Raw genomic sequence first — 22,926 nt, forward strand, 5'->3', positions numbered from 1 at the left:
TAGGGACAAGAGTGGATTCAAAGTATGGCATTGTGGATATTCGAATGGATAAAAGATATGTCTTGTTTGATCCTTTTATAATTGCACATAATGTAGAACAAGTGTATTATGTACCATATCCTGCATCGCGCACCCATAAACGGGGTTGGTGTGTTGCAATAAAGACCAAACCTAGAGGTCGTATAGATTCCAATGACGTAGATGCCATTGAGCCATACCAAGTGGAGGAAATGTCACATGTTAATGACATCATTCAAGTTGAAGAAGTTATCCGATTGCAAGATATAGAAGCCGGTCTTGAAGAAGTGGACCCCAACAATGTACCATCAATTGAAGGCTATATGGATGAAGAAACAAGTGAATCGGAAGAAGAATGCAGCAAAAAGGGACAAAGTCAAGATGAGGATGAAGATTCATTTCACAGTTCTAGCAGTGAATAGAGTTACGATGTGTTGGTGTACCCATGGGTGAAGATTCATTTCATCACTTCTTCTTTCTTTTAGAGGGGAGAAAGAAGAAGTGATGAAATCATTTATGTAATTTCAATTTGCATGTTATTTCGATACCCTTTGTGTTTGACTACTGATGAAAGGGTCGCACCTCCCACAAAAGTTGTGCATAAAAGAATGCAATATAGACTAGGAAGTGACTCCTATGTCATCTCTCCAGGACAAATTTTGGTTCAGTCTCAGATATTTTACACGAAGTGGGGGGGTTTGTGGATGTTTTTGATGCAGAAAAATAAATTAAAACTGGAAATTAAACACAACTGAATTTAAAAACACTGAAATAAATTTTAAAGACTGTAAAACCAAACGGAATGGAACAGTAAATATGCAGAACGGTAAAATTTTATGACGCATAAAACAATAAACGACAAAGTATAACAGATGAAAATAAAAAAACTTAACTAAAAATGAAATTTATCAGAGATTCAACATTAAAATAAAATGACTGAATAAAAATCAAACCGATCAAACTGCGCCAATTTGCTATGACAGATTACATGCTTTCAGAAATAAAACACTACATTATTTTACTGTTTAAAATGGGAAACAAAGAGGAAGAGACCGTCTACTATCCTAAACTAACTAACTAAAATCTACTTCTAAAATCTGTTGAATTCTCCTCTCTGCTCTCTGCTCCTGCTTCATGCCTCCATGTTTTCGGTTAGGTTTTGTCCTCTACCCCCTAGGTTGCTAGGTTGCAGACTTTGCGTTTTTGTCTCAATAGCTAGCTTTGAAGACTTTCTTCCATTCCTTGGACGTAGGAAAATAGGTGGGGGCCCTCACTTGTCTTCTTCTTCAATTTGTTTGCACTCTTCTTCCTCTTCTGAATTTTGCTTCAACCGTGGCCTCCTCTTCAATCATGACACCATCCTCTTCTCCAATCAGCCGTAGCACACCCTTCATGCTGCTTCTTTTGCTAGACGTTACAGCAACTTCTTCTCCTCATCTCCACTTTGCACGTTGTAGCTTCAACTGGACCAAGACCGTGGAGCTTTACTTCTTTGCTTGCTTGCTTTGTGGTGCAGGCCGTGAGTCTTCTTCCAACAAGGCCGTGACACCTTCTATTTCAACTCATGGTAGCACCATTCCAACTTTTGAATCACTTCTTCTCCTTACTGATCGTGAAGGTGGCTATGTGTGCTGTCATCAACGTGCCTTCTCCTTTCCATTCAGCCATGGCTTCTCTTTTCTTCCAATGGTTGGACACTCTCTTAATGGATGCTTCACCTTCTTCTTGCTACAACCATCATTCCATTTCCTTGGATATTAGCTATTGTCATTCTTCAAAAAATAAACTTGAGCTTCCAATAAGTAGTGGCTGGAACACAACACCGTTCTCATTCTTCTTTCAGTCGTGCTTTGCTTCTTTCATTCCAACGTTTCTTCCTTAGCTACGTTCAAGAACCAAGTCTCAAACAAGTGGTGACTGCAGTTGTGCCAGCTCCAAACTACTGGACCGTGAACACCTCTGGGACGTGAGACTTTCCAGGCATTAACACCATCCAGACCGTGAGCTTCATTCTCTCAACATGGTGGCTCCCTTATTCCATCCAGCTGCACGGCCTCTCCTAAGCCATCCCCATTGAATTAGCACCTCCTTTCTTGGTAAAGAATAAAATGACAGCAGCGTAATGGATGCCCATTTTTAAAACGAAAATCTGAATGAAAGGTGCTTCCAAGTTCTCCCTCTGTCTGTGTGCTCTTCAAAATGAATAATATATATGTGTAAAACGTGAGTGGCAGCTACTGTACGTCCCCCTCTAAAAAGCCAAAACTGAATTGATTTTCTCCAAACTGGAAACCACGTTCCAGCCAAGGTTGTGCCAACTTAGATATTTCCAAAATGAAGTTTTCCATGGTCACTAGGCCGTGAGGTTTTGATAGAATGAAAAAGATTACTTTTTATAGTGGATGGTCCCCATGCGGTGACAAATTCTTAGAAGTTATAGCTCCACATTTTGTTTTTTATTTCACCATGTAAAACACTTTTCCAAATTTAAAATACCACTTCCGAGCCCATGCTTTCTCAGACTAATTGAAACCAAAAAGTGTGATAAGCCTTTCAAAAGTGTGGTGATTGTTCAACAAATTCAGCTCTTTCATTTGGAGCTTCTCTTACGTGAACAACATGGTGGTCCCTTTCTTCCACTTCCCTTAAATTTGCCAAATTGAATTGTTGATTGCACAGAAAACCGTGACCACCATTTGTTGATGGCATCCTTCTTTCTTCAATTGCTAAAGTGTCAAAGCCATAAGGTCCCTCCAAGATACTCCTACCGTGACATGTTAAAAACCAAAACAATGCTTCCATTATTCTTTGCAGAATGCGTGACATGGCAAGGGGAATAACTTCCCAACGTGTATTTTCAATAAGTGTGGCTCACTTCCCTTACTAACACTGCAAATAAAAGTCAGCACTTCCTTGGACTTCTCTTGGCCGTGAAGTGTGTAAGAGTTCCAAATCAAATTTTCCATTTCAACACACAAATTAAATCAACACAGTGCAACTCCTTCCAAGTAAATAACACAGTGTGCAAACAAAATTTCTTCAAAATGTCCTAGAATATTTACAGAATTTTCCCTGCACTTCAATTGTTAAAATATATTGACCCAACAATTTTGTTTTTTGTTCAAGAATATGGCATCAGATGGTTGTGACCCTCCTATTCCACCTTTAGCAAAATCAGATAAGGAGAAGGGCAAGAAGAAATCTTATATGGTGAAGTTGTTAAATCGTTTCAATAATGTAAATGCTTCAAGTAGTCAGCCATCTACACCTACCTCTACCTCCACTGCTAGATTTGTTCCACCACCATTACAAGTTCCTGGTTTGACACCTACTGCACCATCAATTCCACCTTCGTTGGAAGTTCCTGCCTTCACACCTAGTCCACAAAAATTTGCTGCTGATCAATGGAGATCACCCTCCCCCCATGTTGGTTATAACCAACAACTCCCACAAATATGCCATCACCACCTCCTATAGGGGATAACCCTCCACATTCAAGTTCAGCAGCCAATGACTTTGAAGATGTTTCCAACAATCGTCCAATCATTACACCTATTGGAGGAGGGTAAGAAAACATCAATTTAATGTTCCAAGCATATACTGTATTATTCTAATATTTGACTTTTATTTTGGTATAGGTTTTATCCAACAAAAACAGCATCCAAAGCAATCACAGCCACCATCAAGCAACAGTTTGATGAGCCATGGGTGACATGGGGAAATATACCTCAGACACAAAGAGATGTTTTCTTTGAGCGTTTTAGGGTACACTTGTGTTTATTTACATTATGTACTATAATTAATTTTAAATGTTAAGGTCCTCAATTATCTTATCCAATATTAATCTTTGTTGTCAATAGAGGAAGGTTTCATGGAGGTCTAACCATGAAGAAAAGGTGAAAAAAAATTTCCACACCAAAGCATCTCATAGATTATCTGAGATGTTTAAAAAGGCTCGAACAGAAGGAAAAAAACCTAATTGGATGGGGGATATTGTTTGGAATGGTCTTTTGGAGAAGTGGAACATGCCACTTTATAGACAAAAATGTGAAACGGCCAAAAAGAACAGGACATCTGACAAGGGTGGTTGTTTGCACACTGGGGATCCATTAGCGTGCATGAGCATGCAATTTGTCTAGTACATATAAATTTATTTTTACATTTCTACTCATAAACTTTACAAATATTTGATGTTAAAAACTTACATCTTCTTTGCTTTCAGTCACAGGAGCTTGGTCGGTCAGTGCATGTTGATGAAATATTTCAGCAAACACATATTCGAGCATCAATAGGACAATTTGTCGATGAAAGGTCTAGGCGGATGATGCGGGCGTCGCGACCCGTCAAATTTGATTGCACGAAAATATGCAGTATAACTAGGAAGTGACTCCTAGGTCGTCTCTCAAGGACCAATTTTTTCTTGGTTCAGTCTTAGACTTTTACACGAGGGGGGGGGGGGGGGGGGGGGGTTTGTGATTTTTGGTTTGACACTGAAAAATAAATTAAAATTGGAATTTAAATAAGACAGAAGTAAAATAAAATTAAAGTGGACTGGAAATTTAATTAAACACAACTGAATTTAAAAACACTGAAATAAATTTAACGACGGTAAAAAAACAAGCGGTAAAAGACGGTAAAAATGAAAAACAGAAAATTACGCAGTGTTTCTGTAAACATGCATAAAACGTAACAGTAGACGGTAAAATAAAGAGAGTTTAGAAAATGGTAAATTCATAAAACGATAATTTCAGAAAACGGTAAATGAAAATAAATTTCAACGAATTGAGAAATGCAGAATTGAAAATTCAATTAAAATTCAATTTTGAAACTGGAAACTAAAACAAGCACAAAACCTCCCCAAGAGGGGAGGAGAAACTCAGAACATAACTCCTAACTCTACTCCTGAAATCTACTGAGTTTTCTTCTGCCTTCTTCTCCATTTTATTTCCACAACTCAGGACACACTTGGCATCCCTCCTGCATTCCAGCCAGTATTCCGGCCCGCTTCTATGGTTCTTGGTTTTCCTTCCCAATTTCAATCCAGATTTTAAGTTTCTGCTCCCCCTTTCTTTGACTTTCTTTACTGTATGTGCCAAAAGGGGGGCCCTCATGTGGTGTCCATTTGCTTAGGCTTCCTCTTTCACGAAATTCTTCCCGTGTACTCCCATTGCTGTGTCTTCCTCTACTGGCCGTGTTTCTCTTCCTCTTCCAGTACCTCTTCACGCTTCAAGGTGCTGGATTGCTCCCTCCGTTTTCATCTTCTTTCAACTTCCAAAATTAAATCAGCAGTCGTGACCTTCTCCTCTTCTTTAGTGGCTCCAAGCTGGACGTTTATGTGCAGCTTCCTCTTTGCTTCACCGTGTACCTCTCCCTTTTCTTCTGTCAAGGTGGCTGCTGCACCTCCATTCTTAATCCAAGCTCAAAATCAATTGCTGCAGCGTGAAGTCCAGCCCATTCTTTGCGTGTTGCTGCTGTTGTGATATAAAGAGAGACCCCTATTTTGCTTGACCATTTGCACTTTCTTTCCAGCAAAATCAGTCACGGTTCCTAAGAGCAAAAGTGGATCCAAGCTTGTGCATTTCCAGCAGTATAAATCACTACTTATTCCTCCATCACGGAACCTTTTTGGAAGCTACTCTCCCCTGTCACGATTCCAGCCCTCACCACTTTATTCCAGCCGTGTGTTGCTTTTGGATGGGAAGACGGTGCTGGAACGTGGATGCTCCATCCAAGCTGCTGGACGTGGAAGTCTATGGATCTAGCACCTTATGTTGCCATGGCCTCCCTTCTTCATTTCTTCTCTTGTTGATTTTTGGATGAAACCAAGCAAGCCGTGGAATGTGAGTTGCTGCCCCTTCACGTGTGCACACTCCAAACTCGGATAAAATTAATTCTTGGTCACTTTGTGTATAAAATTTCTCCAACATCTTTTCTCTGGACTTGTATCCTCCAAATGAATAAGAAACGTAAATTTACTGTCCCTCTTCTCATTCTCATGTGAACGGATTTTAAAACAAGTGATGGGTCCCCTCTTTTGTTGATTGTTGGATGAAAGCTTGTGCAAGCCGTGAGTTGGATGTCCACCATGTTGCTTTTTCATATGCAGCTTTTTTCCAATTTAATGGTTGTTAAATCACGTTGCAAGCCAAAGAAAGATGTGGCGACCCATTGTCCAAAATTGAATATTATAACAAGCTTTCTTTCATTCCTTCTTGCTCTTCGACGTTCAAAGGTGGACATGGGCCCTTCCAAACATCTCCTTCCAACCATTTTAAAGCCAACAAAATGTCGTGACCGTGAAGTCCATGGAGCATTTAGTTATTTTCTTAATTGTGGGCCGCGGCAATGAATTTCTTTCCAAAATAAAGCATTCACTTTCTAAGCAATTTAGTGCGGCGTGTTTGAATCCTTTTATTCCCATATTCCACTTCTTCATTTTAAAAGAATCTTTTCCAATCAAGCTTAACTCCGTATACAATCCCCAAAACCGAAATCTGCACAGTGTAGCTTAAATATAATGGAAATGTCATTTCTCTTTGAATCTTCAAATATTATCCAATAAATTTCCATGCAATTATTAATGTAAATAATTAGCTCAGATAATTCAAATTAATTAAAATAAGAATTTCTGATCGATTTAAGCACAATTAAGAAAAATAGAAAATACTAGACAATGAAGCACAATTCCCCAATTAATTTTAGCACAATAAGATAAGTGAAGTGAAGAAAATATTGACTCATCAGCGGACACATGTTAGTTTCTACTAACTCCATTATATTCTTTATTAGGTTGTAATTCTTAGGTCTATCTATTTAGCGATAATCATGTATTCATTTAACTGGAAGAGTTTGAAGCAAAATTTTCTCAAATAAGATCTGAGACAGCATCTGTTGGTGCTTCAGCATGTTCTCCCCTAGACCCTGCAGATGAGGAAAGATTGAGGAACCAATGTTGGTTGGACGTTGCTGGTGGAAGGTACAAGGGACGCGTATACGGCATTGGAAATGTCAGTGCTCAAGATGACTGTGTTGATAGTTACATACAACAGACACATGCATCTTCTTCTCAGCAACCAATGGCAGACGACATTTCTAACCTCCACACACGAGTATCAACCCATGATGACCAACTTCGACAGATGAACTCTCAATTACAAGGCTTTATTGGCATCATAATGCAGTACCTTCCGCCTCCTGCAGTCGCAATTGCACAACAATTTTTTCAATCCCAAAATCAGCCACAAACTAATGTTCAACCACAACAACCACAACAACCACAACAACCAACAGATCAACCACAAGATGATAATGTTTATGGAGATTACTAGTTATGTTTTTAGAAGTAGGGCATCTATGACTCAAACTTATTTCCTCAATAACTTATTTCATCTTATTTGAACTTATTATAATTAACAATTATGTAAACTTTCTTATTATGATTAATGTCAAATGCTTGTTTGTAGGTTTTAAGACTTATTTTATTTGTCAAATTTGTGAATGGATATAATGTGCAACTCTTGTGAATTGTCTGTGTGGTATGGGCAGGTCTTGTAAATTGTCTGTTTGAATGAGTAGTATGCTATTCAAGTGAATTAATCTGTTTAACCGTATATAGGTTATATACGGATCATCCGTATATAGGTTACATACGGATTATCCGTATGTAACTTATATACGGATTATCCGTATGTAAATTATATACAGATTATCCGTATGTAACATATATATGGATTATCCGTATGTAACATATATACGGATTATCCGTATGTAACTTATATACAGATTATCCGTATGTAACTTATATACGGATTATCCGTATGTAACTTATATACGGATTATCCGTATGTAATTTATATACGGATTATCCATATGTAACTTATATACGGATTATTCGTATGTAACTTATATACGGATTATCCGTATATAATGTTATCTACAACCTTTTTATATACGGATTTTTGGTCGTATGTAATCCGTATATAATACGATTTTTTATACGGATTTTGGACGTTATATACAGATTTTGACCGTATATAATCGCGATTTTTCTTGTAGTGGATGAAGAGGAAGAAGAAAGTTGGACGTTTGGATGCTGCGGAGATAAAAGAAGAACGAAGAGCGCTTAGGGTTAATTGGGAAAAATATAAAAGCAATTGTTTCGGTTCTCATTTTAACCGAAGTAATGAAACAATACTGCTCCGTTATTCACTGACCCGATGCCTAAACATGAATTATACGTCTCGGGTGCACACAAAACCGAAGCATAAAAGCTTCGTTCAAATTTACAAAGGCTCTACTACCTCGGGTCTAAAGGCAACCGATGCCAATATACACTTTATGCCTCGGCTCCTCTCGAACCGAGGTCTATAAAATCACTGAAATTGCAAAAATGCCACCGCGTTTTCATCTGTTTCGGTTTTCGTAAAACCGATGTCTATAGGGCACGTTAAAAAGTGGTTTTTTTACTAGTGATAAAAGCAAAAAGGGTAAGATTGAAATTTTAAAAAAATTGGAGAAATGTAAGGAGAAGATGGAGTGGTAGAGAGAATAACACTCTAAACCTTGCCGTGTGCCCACCGAGCGCCAAAAATACAAAACATATTGAAAATATAATATTTGTGAAATGAAATGAGGATATGGCAGACATGATGAATTATTCAAAAAAATTTATTTGTGAGACGCAGTATGTTTTTTTTATGAGTTCATAAAATATTTATAAGCTTAATGGTTTTATAGAGGATCATATCTTGTCTATCAGAGAATTGGTCACTAAAAACTTTCTTTTTCAAATTATTACTTTAATATATATTCCTCAAGTTTACCTCCTGAAGAATTTTTAATCACAATTTATTCATCTTAAGAGCCTTAATTTGTAGAAATATTCTCATTTTTTCATAAGACACATAGATATATACATATGTGTATCTTACGAAATTTCAACATCTTGATTATACCATCTTTATGAAATTGATCCATATGATTATTTAACATGCATAGTAGTTGTTGGAACTGTAAAAATTATACTATGATAGAAGAAGTTTGTGGTTCCATTTGATGAAGCTAGCAAAGATGATCCTTGTCCTCTAAATGTCACTATCTTATTTTATTATTGCAATATTGAAAATGTTGTGTTCCTCACTACATAAAATTGTCTAACAAATGGAGATGTCAAGTATCTATATTTAAAATCTCTTTATTTGTTATAAAAAGAAAATAATAGACGTGAAAAACAAACAAAGCAGACACAATTATCAAGTAATAATTTGTACGATACAATTATCAAGCAAACACAATTATCAATGTACTTCATAAAAACTTGTTTTCTTATAAGTTTTATACTTTTTTTTTCATTTAACATATTATAACAGGTAATGTCAGGTATTTAATAGAAAAGTTTGTCTTTTGTTTCTTTTAAGTTATTCTCTGTTTTATTATTCAATTAATTTAGGCTTAATACCTCTTTTGGTCCTTCTTTAGAGGGGTAATGTTCAAGTCCGTCTTATATTTTTTAAAAAGTTCAATGTGGTCCCAACTTGTGAAAAAAGTGTGTAATTAAATCTTTTTTGTCACGGTGTTAATTTTTTAACGGTACAACTGACAACGTGGACAAAACATAATTACGTGTCTAGTTTATGTCATTATGTGGAAGTGACATGTAAAATTTAAATTTAAAAAAAAATATTTTGACAAAGAATAGAGCTGCTTGCTTGCGTTGAAGATGGGCTAAGCCCAAACCCCTCTTAGGGTTTCCTCCGTGAGAATGAGCAAGAGAAGAGAGGCCTTTAGGAGGTGGCAAGGTGACTTGCCGCGAGTTAAGGTTTTGGCTGTTTGGCCTCCCGAGAAGAACGAGAAGCAGGCCGGAGACACCATGTCTCCGGCGACGATAAGCTTGGTGGTGGTTTGGGGTTTGGGGTCGCGGTCACGATCATGGCGCAAGGATTTGGGGTTACGGTCACGCGACTTACAACAGTGTGCTGGCAACGGTAAGCTTGGTGGTGAGCGACGGTTATGGGAGCTTCACGGTTGCGGTGGAGACAGGATGTGGATGGGGTTGGGATGGCTAGTTTAGAGTTTGCCAACTAAGTGGAAATTGGGAGATTGGGGATGTATTCTTGGGTTGAATGTACTGAATTTGAGGGATTTGTTTGTGCTTTGATCCGTTTTTTTTGTACAGATGAAAGAAAATCTTCAGATTAGATGAAGATCACGAGTTGGTATCTTGATGTTGGGTATCTATTGGTATTGAAAGTGGTTGAGAATGAACTTGATGCATTGTGTAGGATGGGTAGGATGGAGCGTGAAGTTGAACCTAAATGGGTATGATGAAAGTCACCCATCACGAACTCTTCGAACCTGCAAGTAAATCCTTCATTGTTAGTCTTCCATCAACATCTGCATCTTCTTCAATACAGAGCAAACAACCCCTACCCCTCAAAATATTTTTTTTTACACGTCATTTAACCTCAGAAAGCCAACATTCACATAAAACAGACACGTCGTACTGTTCAGTCCATGTTGTCAGATCAAAAAGGATTTAATTGCACATTTTTTTCACAAGTTGAGACCACATTGAACTTTTTAAAAAACGCGGGACGGACTTGAACATTGTCCCCCTAAAGAGGTACCAAAAGAGGTATTAAGCCATTAATTTACTTAGAAATCAACAAATTTAACCAAACAATTAATCTATGAATTCATTTCATACATTAAATTAAATTGTCCAATAATATTTAAAACCTTATTTGTACATAAAATTATGTATTCAATCCAAATATTATATTAATCTACATATACAATAATACTAAATTGTAGTCAAGATTTTACAAGTTAGTAACACTTAAAATAAAAGTAACTCACTTAATTTTAATGTCTTCCATGTTTGGAATCATTAAAAATCTATAAATAAAATAATGGAGTTAAAACAATATTATAATAAACAATTAGATAAATATTTTTTTTAATACATTATTCCATGAATAAATAATGTTTGTACATATAATAGTGTGCATGTGTTTCATACTCATAGTTTCCATCGACACTACATATTAAATACAAATAATTATTAATTTAAAGATCTCGTGGTATATATATATATATATATATATTAGATTATTAAAAATTTTATATAAGTTTTTAATTTTTAATTAATTTGTTTTTATTTTTTATTTTTAATTTTAGTTTAACTTATATTATTTTTTTTATTATAAATAAAATATCTATATATATATATATATTCAATCCAAAAAAGATTAAAGTTATATATAGTTTTTGTGATATGAAATAATTTACCTTCATGTGTATCTCTTACAGTTTATGAATAGCACATGTTTTACCTAGTTCATTTAAAAGGAACACTCTCATAACAACAGCTAAATACTAGTTTTACTGACCTCGAAGAATATGCCCAATTGGCCTTCCAGTTGCATAGGAAGCATCTATTACTAAAGTTGTTCTCAGGTCCGTATGTCTTCTAGTAGCAAAACATTGGAAGACAAGGCAAAACAACAATAGGAGCAGAGACACACTCTATAAGGCCTTGAATGAAGCCATTGTTCACAACATTCAATCTATCTGCAAACTGAAACAACATAAGGTAATGGAAACCAAAAATACTTAGATTATAGAGGAGGAAACGGGAAAAATAAAATGATAAACAAAACAATCAATATGTGAGATAATAAGATAAAGGAAGAAAAAAGAAGCACGTTCATTATCACCACCGCTTGATCTGCAATATCACAATAATAATAATAATAATAATAATAATAATAATAATAATAATAATAATAATAATAATAATAAAGAAAGCGAAGGAAATTGTTAGTAACGAATGTTTATTTGCTAATGTTTTAATAGAGAAATTAACATGAAGTACGATTAAGGGAAGGGTCACCGAGGGAGAGGAACTAGTGACAGTGGCAAACAATAAGGTATTGGAAAAGATAAATATTACATTTGTTCTTTGCGTAATGGATGTAATATATTCTTTTATATTAATGAAAATACCATCGTGTCGTATTTGACATCAGTTTTAAAAATTCTCCAATATAAAAAAAAGCCCCAATTAAACCCTAAAACTTATTTTATAGTTTTTTCATTTAAAAGTAACAAATGAAATAAAACACTTAATTAAAACGGGCCATGTAAAATCAAATTATCACCCTATACACCATGTTGTTGACTATGTAAACGAGGTTAAGAAGAAAAACTAAATTGTATGAAATTAATGAAAATTAAGATCTGATTGAAACAAAAAATATTATCACCGAATTGAAAAAACTCAATAAAAATAGGAACTAAATATTTAAATCATTATTTTATTATAATTGAATAGTATAACCCCATTTTAAAATAGGTATCTATTGAGGGAAAAAGTACCAAATTGGTCCAATTATTTTCAAATTCACAAAAATAATGTAAAATTTTAAAAAATTAAAAAAAGGTAAGTTGTGCTGATTTAGTATAATTTTAATGTATTATGATATAAATTGAAGTCATATCAGATTGGTACCATTTAATGTATGGTAATTTTTGTTTTAATTGAAGTCGTGCACTTGAAACGACTTCAATGTATTTTAATATAAAGTGAACTTTTGTTAACTTTGTAAATAATTTTTTTAAAAAAGAAAATTAATTGTTTCACATTAATAAGTCAAAATCATATCAAGTTGACAACTTCTTAACTATCAAATCACACAAAGCTAACATGATTTCTTCATTTTTAAAATTGCACCATTTTTCAGTAATTTTAAAGACAAAATTACACCATTTTAGTGCTTTTGTAGAGAGTTATTGTTCATTTATCATCAAGGTAGACCTTTTTCTTCAACAAAACTTAAATTTAACTTATCTTAAAGTCCCACGTTAATAAGTACTCAGAAATGTTCAAATTATGTTGAAAACACGATTAGTTCAATGAAGTTGATAAAATAGAAGTAGAAATATATTTCATCTTATTACATAAAAGTAAATTACAAAAATGACCATTGTGCCTTTAATGAATAAAGTAAGGAATTACGGGTGATGTGATGAAAGATAAAAGAGTTTATCAAGGGATGAATTATTAATGTTAAATTGGAACCCTATAGGGTGAATTGGATTTAAACCAGTTTTTCATAATTCTTTAAAAAAACTTAAGTTTTTGAAATCTGTTTACAAATGATTTTAACCAACAAAAAAAATGCAGAAACTTAAACAGAAACACACCACTATTTTATACTAGATTGATTCTTAATCTAAGTCTAAATCCAGTCATTTTCCAACAACTTGACTTAGAGAGACTTCACTATATTGTATCCTCACATACTCTAATATACAGAAATACAAACAAGAGAGGCTCAACACTAGAGGTGTCATTTGAGCCCCTGGCCCATGGGTTGACCCTGACTCCTTCTAAAATCAAGCCCCAATTTTTTAGCCCACTTAATAGGGGGCTTTTTAAAAGCCCCAACCTCTAAAGCCCCACATAAAGTGGGCTGGGGTAGGGTTAGGATGGGGCTAGCCCCCAAATTAAATTAATTCACTTTTAATATTTTTTTAGTTATTTCTTTTATTTATTTTACAAGTTCAATAATTTTAAAAATTTACATGATATTTAATATCTTTTTAATTAAATATAAATGTATAAATATTGATTTTATAAAAACTTATTTAAAATAATTTTTTAATTATAAGTATATTTTAAATATATAATTTTATTATTTTGGAGAGTTAAAAAAGAAAATTTTTATTATTATTTTTATTTAAAAGAAAATGAAAAAAATTTCAAAAAAGAAATTATAAAAGTAACACAGTTGAAAATTCGATTTTTCAATAATCGAATTCTGATATCTATATAAATATTTGAAATATTAATTGTGGATAGATTTTAAATTCAAATCTACTGATTGGATGAATTTTTAATATCGGTGTAAAATTATTATTTTTTATAGTTTGTCATAAAATTCTTTTGTTGAATGTTTTGTATAGATATATTGATAACAGTTGAAAAACTGTTATTTTCATGCTTAAAATTGATATTAAAAGCAACCTTTAGACTTAGAAACTAGCTTGAAATCAATGCTTTTATCTATATTTTCAGAAATAAGAGAGCTGGACAGGTTTATGCTTGATTTGAGTGTTTTTGTGCAGGTTTTGAGGTGAATTTAGTGAAAGAAGTAAAGAAGGAGAGAAGTGGAATCATAAAAGGAAGCAAAGAGTGCAAAAAGAGAAGTCGAAGGCACCGCTCAGCGGCATTTTACCGCTGAGCGGCACTCAGGAGGTCACGGGAGGTCCGCTGAGGGGCAAACTGGCCGCTGAGGGGAAGAAAAGTGAAGCGAGGTCACCGCTGAGCGGTATTTACCGCTGAGCGGCACTTTTTGGGCTTGGGCTTTTGTAATCTTTTGTAACTCTAGAATAGTATATAAGGACTTGCACGTCCTAGGGTTAGACATCTTTGGCAGAACGAAGGCAAACACTCTCTCTTCCACCCCTTTGAAGGAGGATCTTGGATGCTCAGGCTACCTCTTCACCTTTTCAGGGTTTATTCTTTCATACTTTCATTGTAATTCATCTAGGTTCACCATGAATATGGTGAACTAAACCTTGTATGTTTGTTGGGGAATCAATGTAATCTCTTGAAGCTCTCATATATGGAATTTATGCTTGCATCTTTAAATTAAGACTTATGCTTTCTTTCATCATTAGTTAGGGTTTTTCCTCTTTGTTAAATGCTTGCATTGTTTAACTCATTCTAATGCATGATTATTGGTTTTGTCGATACGGACACGTACGGGGAAGTCTAGATCCGGGGAATTTCTCCCAATATTATACTGACAATATTATATTGGTTGTCGTTAAGCTCCTGCGTTTGTGAACTAATCATTAGGAATGCTAGGAATTGTATGAACTATTTGATTAGGGAGAAGCCATCTAGAATGGTACTTTAGAGAGTGGCATTAACAATGATGATTTGAATGTTGAATTCCTAAAATGTATGAGAGTGGATGAGATGAAATTGACCCCCAACAACATATTCATTCATATATTTCATTGAAAGTGTTTATCTTTTGTCTTTGCCATTGATCAAACTCCATGCATACATGTTTAGTTTTTCGTCTTGCATAAATTAATCCAATTATTTCGTCCTTAAGTCTTAGCTAATCAACAAACCACACAGCTAAACTAGGCCGTGAGTCCTTTGGGAAGAACGATACTTGGTCTTACCAAGTTTATTACTTGAACGATTCGGTCATACTTGCCGATTGTGAAACAAGTTTGTGACATCATATTTTGGTGCTTACAAATTTGTCCATCATATATATACATTAAAAAATTAAACCACAAACTTTTGTAAAGTTTAAAATTAATTTCACGTAATAAAAGAACTAACTTTTTAGTGAAAATCCTTGTTAGGCAAAATTCTTATAAATATCATATATGTTACACTACAAAATTTTAGATTTTTTTTGGGGGTTATTTTTTTCATTTCCGGCGGTTTTAACCCCCGGAAAGTACGTTACCCGCGGTTAGAGAAACCGCCGGGAAAAGCTGCGTCGCTAAGTAATTACCGGCGGTTTTTTGAAAAACCGTCGGAAATAGCGGGGGTTTTTCCAAAACCGCCGGAAATAGCGGGGGTTTTTTCAAAACCGCCGGAAATAGCGGGGGTTTTGTCAAAACCGCCGGAAATAGTGGGGCTTTGCAAAAATCGCCAGAATTTACGGGGCTTATACTGAAACCGCCGTAATTAGCAAGGGTTTTGCTGAAACTGCCGAAACTAACCTAGGTTTGTTAAAAACGCCGATACTAATAGGAGTTTACCTAACCGGGGTTTTAAAAGCGCCGAAAATATATACATATTTTTTTTTAGTTTTTGATTGTAATAAAATGGGATTATGATAAAATTTATTTTAAGTGATGGTTTTTAAGTATGTGGATCAAAAGGTAAAGTTAATTTAGCTACAAGGAGCAACATAGTAATTTAAATTATGGTAGTTAACATTCACATTCTTACGCAAAGTGCAGAAGTCAATGGACATTATGGTCATGTTTAAACATTTAAATATAACAAGAGTAAATAAAATATGCACCTTATTATGACAAATTTGAACCATAATTGTGCAAGGCAAAACAACATAAAAAGATGTTCACCGAAATTGTTCCAGCTTAAAATAAATGGTATGAACAATTACCAGAGATGGTTAGAGTTGCTATGCAATACACAAGGTATTCATCATCCTGAACAAGTGAAGTAATAGATAATGACATTCTCACAGTCAATCATATTACATTGATAAAAACATAAGATAAAGCTTTCAATAATTACAAAGAAGAAAAACAAGAATTAGAATAAAATGAAAAGAAAGTTCTGAAAGTCCTTCAAACACCAAAATGATAAAACAAGCTACTCTAAGCAAATAATGATGTTTCACCATTGCTATTCTTTGCCAGTTCTCGCCACCTACATAGACCACTTGTGATTTTCTTGTATATTATCAGCAGTTCCAACATACAAACCATGATGTCATAATTGCATAAAAACATTTTAAATTAAAAATATTGATACTATAAGTTATAATGAAATAGTAATTATAAATATATGATAAAAATATATATTTACAATTATTATAATATGGTCATTATGTGTATGAAAAGTGTAAAGCACAACATAAAATGAATGGAAGAAAAATAAACTAATTAGTAAAGTATCAATTAATGGTAACAAAATGGAGCCTTTCCCAAAACAGAAAAATTTCTTGCCTTAACAATGGCTTCCATCACAGCGTCTCCATGTTGAGACTCTTGTGGCTCTCAACTCCTCTACAATATAATTGACATTCTTGAATAAATCATGCTTCAAATTGGGGAATGTAATATTGCAAGTAGAAAGGTTGAAAAATACTTCCAGGGATAGTGAAAAAATGCCTTAGTCTTAATCTGATGCTTCATTTCATAGCCTGCACCTCTGGCCTTTGATGCAACCAAACCTTAAATGTCATTCTCGATTCTCCTTGTCCACAAAATCCATCAAATGCTTCACTTCCAAGATATGCTGCAAAAGCAATTAGACGAAAGTCTTGCTCCAAGTACTCAGCACCACAATTCAATGCCACCCTCCTTACCCCAGGCTCAACATGTTGTTGATTGAATACTTTTCTATACTACAAGATTGCTTAAAATAAATTCTTACTAATTGATTATACATCACTTGTGAAAGAATAAATATATCTATAATAAAATTTAGGGATCTCGCAGTATACATACTCTTGGTTTTCTGTTGGTTTGAAAGACTTGACTGCTATTTGTTTCCCTGTAACAATGAAGTGGTGACAATCCTGCAGTCCAATTCTTTCAGTTTAGTTTACAGAAAAATGAAGGATAATCAGATAAGAAAGTTTAAAAGATGTTTGTGCATACCCATGGAGCTGTTGATGGTAGCGGCGGAGGATGTCTCCAACACCGACAACATCCAAAGCATTCCAATCATTTTGCCATAAGGACAAAGAAAAGCCAGTGGTGTTTCTAGGTGCTACATGCCATTCCATGGGGACAAAAATTTTAGACAAAACTAGCTCCCATGATAATAATGGCCTACAATGATTGTAGTAATTCTAATTATATATCACAAGAAAATCTTCATGGACTCGAAAAAAATGTAAATTCCAGACAAGACAACCTAACTACAACTCTTTATCCTACGAAAGAACAACATATCCAACTAAATGTTAACCCAACTCCAAAGGACTATAAAGAAGTAGAAAACAAGTTTGATTATATCAGAGCCATCTTGCAAGATATTCTCTGCAGTTATAATTGAGGTTGACACCATCCAATTGTGAAAAACTTCACATCCTTTAAGATCCTGTAGAGGATGAGGCATCCACTGAGGTGTACAATTTTCATGATCCAATCAATCATTTTCCACAAGCAGAACTTAAAAGTATATGAATCCTTCAAAGGAAATAGAAACATCTAAGTAAAATTGATCATCAAATAATGTGATATATGTTAAAATTATATATACAGACAGCAGGAACCTGTTGTTTACCTGAGGAAGTAATGGATCATGAATATATCGTTTCTCAACTTCACCGTATATTGGTATCTGTTGATGAACCTTGATAAACCCTCTGATAGAAACATTTTTTTTCCCAAATCACCACCAATCAGACCCATTTGATTCATCAACCACATGTTCCTCCCATTCACAGGCACCGATCCCCAACCAATCAACTTCCCAACACCCTTGGAACTCAAAACCCCTTTCACAACCCTAATCCTTGCATCCCTAAAGGGAACCAAAGACTTCTCCCTAGCGAAGCCAACACATTTCTACTTAGCCACAGCGAAACAATCCACCCTATCCCGCACTTCGCACTCCTCCCGTTCCTTCATATTGTGAAGTGTGAGGCCCGCCAGAGCCTTCCACCACGTAGGCTTATAGTTCCTGGAAGTGTTGACGGCACATCCGATCCTCGCTCCCTCCTCGCATTGCTCAACGATTTTGCTCTCACAGGCAACGAACGAAGACGCCCACACACAACGGTTTATGGAAACTCAAGCGACAATGACGAGCCACGGGGCGAACGACGCACACTCAGTAACGAAGGACGAAGGGCGTAGGGTAAATAACCAATAAATTTCCGTAAGTGAAATGAAGAAGAAACACTTGTGAAAGGAAGAAGAGCTTGTGAAATGAAGAAGAACTTAACTGAAGAAAAAACACAAATACAGGAAGAAAAGCCTGTGAAATGAAGAAGAACTTAATTGAAGGAAGTACAAATCAGCGACCGAGATATATTTTACATTTGCAGGCGGTTTCCTCAAAATCGCCAGAAAGTTGGGGAGGTTTTCTAAACCGCCGAAAATAAACCTCCAGTATATTATATTATTTTTGTAGTGTTAGTATACAAGATCTAGATGTAATCCTAGTGGTTATAAAATCAGATTTTTTTTTCTAACCTCTTAGATTAAATTAATATTTTAAAATCATACTTATCTTTATCCAATAAAGATCGTTTTTATTGAATTATTTATCATAATTGAGCCGATTGTAATTAAAAATAATTAAATAATAGATATAATATTTTTAAATAAATATAATGTTATAATTTATAATACTAAAATTAAAATTATTATTGTATTTAATTATTAACATATAAAATAAATAAAATCTCAATTGAGCCAATTTAGTCCTCACTTTGGTTGAAAAATCTCAATTTAGTCCCTCGTTATAAAAGTGTTTTGAATTAATCCTAACTTTTAAAATAGTGGGTCAGATTGGTCCTTTCTGTTTAATATAAGTTAACAAAATTAATGGATGATGATGTGACACAACTTAAAGCTAACGAGGGACCCATCTAACACATCAGCTTTAAGCTGTGTCACATCATCATCCATTAATTTCGTTAACTTATATTTAACGAAAGAGACCAATCTGACCCACTATTTTAAAAGTTAGGACTAATGCAAAACACTTTTATAACGAGGGACTAAATTGAGATTTTTCAACCAAAGTGGGGACTAAATTGGCTATTAAACCTAAAATAAATAAAAATTATAATAATTATAATAATAAATAAATTACATCAATGTCTCTTAATAAGAAACTAATAAAAAAGACAAATGAATATAATATAAAATATATGAAAAAGACATAAAAGTATATAAATTGATGTAAATGACTAAATTATACGTTTCATAAATTTTTTTTAAAAGAATTATATAACTTTGTAAATAATAAATAATAATTTTATTAAATTTGGAAAATTAAAAAAGTTAAAAAGTTATTAAGTCAAAATTTTAACATGTTCACACCAATTAAAAATAATGTAATTTTGATCACAAATCTTAATCGAATGATATTGATTTAAACTAGTGACAAAATAGATTACCATCTATAAATAAATTTGTTAGTCCATCAAAATTTTACAAATTAAATTAAATGTTTTAACTTTTAAACCTATTTTATGTGGATATCTCTGAACCGACAAATTTACAAACCAAAATTAAGATGAAAAAATTATCAAAACAAAATTTGGAAATTAAGGAATAATTGTATAAAAGCATTATTGTTAAACTAATTAATATAGAAACAGTTATGAAGTAGAAAATTAATTTTATTGGTAAAAAAATATAATTACACATGAATCAATTATGGTTATAAGTTATTATTAAGGTTTAATTGCTTCCTTTGTCCCCAGTTTGGTTGAATTGTGTCAAATTCATCCTCATTTTTAAAAAAGTTTCATTGTCGTCTTCACGTGGTATAAAAGTGTCAATTGAATCCAAACATAGAAAAAATTTGTGTCAAAGTAGTCATTTTTCCTATATATCTGTGTCTTCCTTTCATATGTCACTTCTCTGGAGCTATGAAAAGCCTTAAATTGGATAAGGTAAAATGAATATCTGTACTTGATTGTATGAAAGGAAGACACAGATATATAGGAAAAATGACTACTTTGACACAAATTTTTTCTATGTTTGGATTCAATTGACACTTTTACACCACGTGAGGACGACAATGAAACTTTTATACCACGTGAGGACGACAATGAAACTTTTTTAAAAATGAGGATGAATTTGACACAATTCAACCAAACTGGGGACAAAGGAAGCAATTAAACCTATTATTAACAAAGATAAAATGAAAGCTGGATAAAAAATACATATGATTTGTGATTACTTGTATGATGATATTATGTTTATGGACGTTAAATTTTGTAAAAAGGAAAGCCCATGGGTTGGCCCTGACCTATAGGGCTTTAGGGGTTTTTAGTCCTGTGGGCTTTTCTAATAAAGAGTTTTTTTGGCCCTGTGGGCTTTTTTGGCCCCAACCCACATGGGCTAGGGCCAAATCTTATTAAAGGAGCTCATTTGACAGCTCTACTCAACACACTCTTTCACAGCCCTGCCTCTCTAGCTAAGGCAACTACGAAATTTATACAAGAAATACAGAACTTGGGTGCACCAGTGTGTGCAGATCTCATAGATGAAAAACACAACAACCTTCTTGACTATTCTTTCTTGAAACCTTTTTGATCTTGAGATCCTTCAAAATGTTTAGTTGATTGCTCCAAGAATGTCTCAAGACAACTCTTTGATGTGTTCTGTTGTTATTGTTTCACTTTTTTTTTCAGAAAAATAGAATCTACTTCATTATTGAAACAAGTTAGAACACATATATATACGATATACAAAAATTGATGGACTTAATCGATTAATCGATTAGGTTAATTCTTTAATCGATTAGGTCCAACTCTCTGTTTTAATCAATTAGGTTATTAAAACAAACAGTACAGTCCTGACTCACTTTAATTGATTGTGGACTTTGTTTAATTGATTAGTACAAAAGCATTTCACCATATTTATGCACTCTTGCTATCTCATGCAACTAAGACTCTATCATATATGAATTATGCATCCAAGACTCTATCCTATATGAGTTTAATTTTACCATACTTATTCTGGAAAGAAGTTCTAGTCCTTGTTCTTGAAAGAAGTTTCTAGTCCATAGAGTATGTGATATATAAGGCCATTGGCATTGTGATTCTTCACGGTATCAGCTTATCCGTTTGTGAATTTCACAGTTTTCATGACCATAATTTAAAAAATGATGCCAATTTATATCAAATTTATTCTGGTCTTAATTTTTGTTTGTTTGCTATCTCAGGATTACCATGTTTGTGCAAAAGGGGTGAGCTGCATGCAGAGGGAGAGGCTGGCACTTCTCCACTTAAAGGTTGGCTTTGTTGATAGATATGGCATGCTCTCGTTTTGGACCACTGCTAATTGCCAATGGAAAAGTATTGATGGCTTTATATTTTTATCTGAGGGGTTATTTGGAAAAGATTATGTTTATATATATGTGTGAGACATTTATGAGATATTGAGTTTTATCTCATATTCTACAGTATTTTTAATTCAAAATCTTAAAATAATAGTTTATAGATTTTTTTTGTCGACTTTCACTCATCTTATTTGAATTATTCTCTACAGGTATTGTCTGTAGCAACTTAACTCACCACATACTTGTACTTGATCTTCATGGTGATTGGTTTGCTATGGACGAGTTTTTTCTCAGTGGCATCATCAGCAACTCACTCATGGAGTTGCAACACTTAGAGGTTTTAAACCTCAGTTGGAATCAATTTCAAGGTATTCAAGTCCCATATTTCATTGCTTCTCTAAGAAATTTGAGATACCTTGATTTGTCAAATTCTGGTTTTGCTGGAAGAATTCCAAGCCAGTTTGGTCTTCTTTCACATTTGAATTACTTAAATCTTGAAGGGAATTCCCTGGAGGGTTCAATCCCTTATCAACTTGGAAATCTCTCCAAGTTGCAACATCTAGATCTTAAGGGTAACTCTTTAGAAGCAAATGTACCTTCTCAACTTGGAAAACAGTCAAACTTGCAGAAGCTTTATCTTGGATATGGTGGGACTCTCAAACTTCATGATGGAGGTTTTTGGTTGTCTAATCTCACTTCTTTGACCCATCTTGACTTAAGTTTGATGCTAATCTTAACAATTCTCATAGTTGGCTACAAATCATTGGAAATTTACAAAAACTCGGAGAATTAAGCTTGTCTGATTGTAGCCTTTCTGATCATTTCATCCATTTATTGAGCCCTTCAAAGTTCAATTCTTATGCTTCCCTTTCAGTCTTTGACCTCTCTTGGAACAAGTTTACATCATCCACGATATTCCATTTGGTGTCAAATATCAGTTACAATCTTTTTGAGCTTGACCTCTGTGGTAAGAACCTCTTGGAGGCTCCTGCATCAAATCATTTTGGTTTGATGATGCATTTTCTTGAGCGGCTAGATCTCTCCTCTAACAGACTTAAGGGTGGGGCGTTAGAATCCTTCATAGATAGGTGCACCTTACAATATTTAAACATATATGGAAACAATACGACTGAAGACCTTTC

General features: G+C 34.2%; 1 protein-coding gene across 1 annotated transcript; it reads left to right on the forward strand.

The window, feature by feature from the left end:
- Window positions 1-3,438: 3,438 nt before the first annotated feature.
- Window positions 3,439-7,346, forward strand: LOC108321902 (uncharacterized). Its single transcript, XM_052867880.1, has 5 exons — window positions 3,439-3,583; window positions 3,657-3,783; window positions 3,879-4,151; window positions 4,241-4,388; window positions 6,865-7,346. Exons 1-5 carry the CDS (start codon window positions 3,474-3,476, stop codon window positions 7,344-7,346), a joined length of 1,140 nt encoding a protein of 379 aa, XP_052723840.1. The 5' UTR covers window positions 3,439-3,473.
- Window positions 7,347-22,926: the final 15,580 nt, after the last annotated feature.

The sequence above is a fragment of the Vigna angularis genome, chromosome 8, assembly GCF_016808095.1.
Source record: "Vigna angularis cultivar LongXiaoDou No.4 chromosome 8, ASM1680809v1, whole genome shotgun sequence".
Lineage (NCBI taxonomy): Eukaryota > Viridiplantae > Streptophyta > Magnoliopsida > Fabales > Fabaceae > Vigna > Vigna angularis.

Coding starts and splice junctions, on each gene's coding strand:
- LOC108321902 (XM_052867880.1), top strand. CDS start 3,474: ATGCCATCACCACCTCCTATAGGGGATAACCCTCCACATTCAAGTTCA. Junction 3,584..3,656: donor ATTACACCTATTGGAGGAGG/GTAAGAAAACAT, acceptor ATTTTGGTATAG/GTTTTATCCAACAAAAACAG. Junction 3,784..3,878: donor TTTTCTTTGAGCGTTTTAGG/GTACACTTGTGT, acceptor TGTTGTCAATAG/AGGAAGGTTTCATGGAGGTC.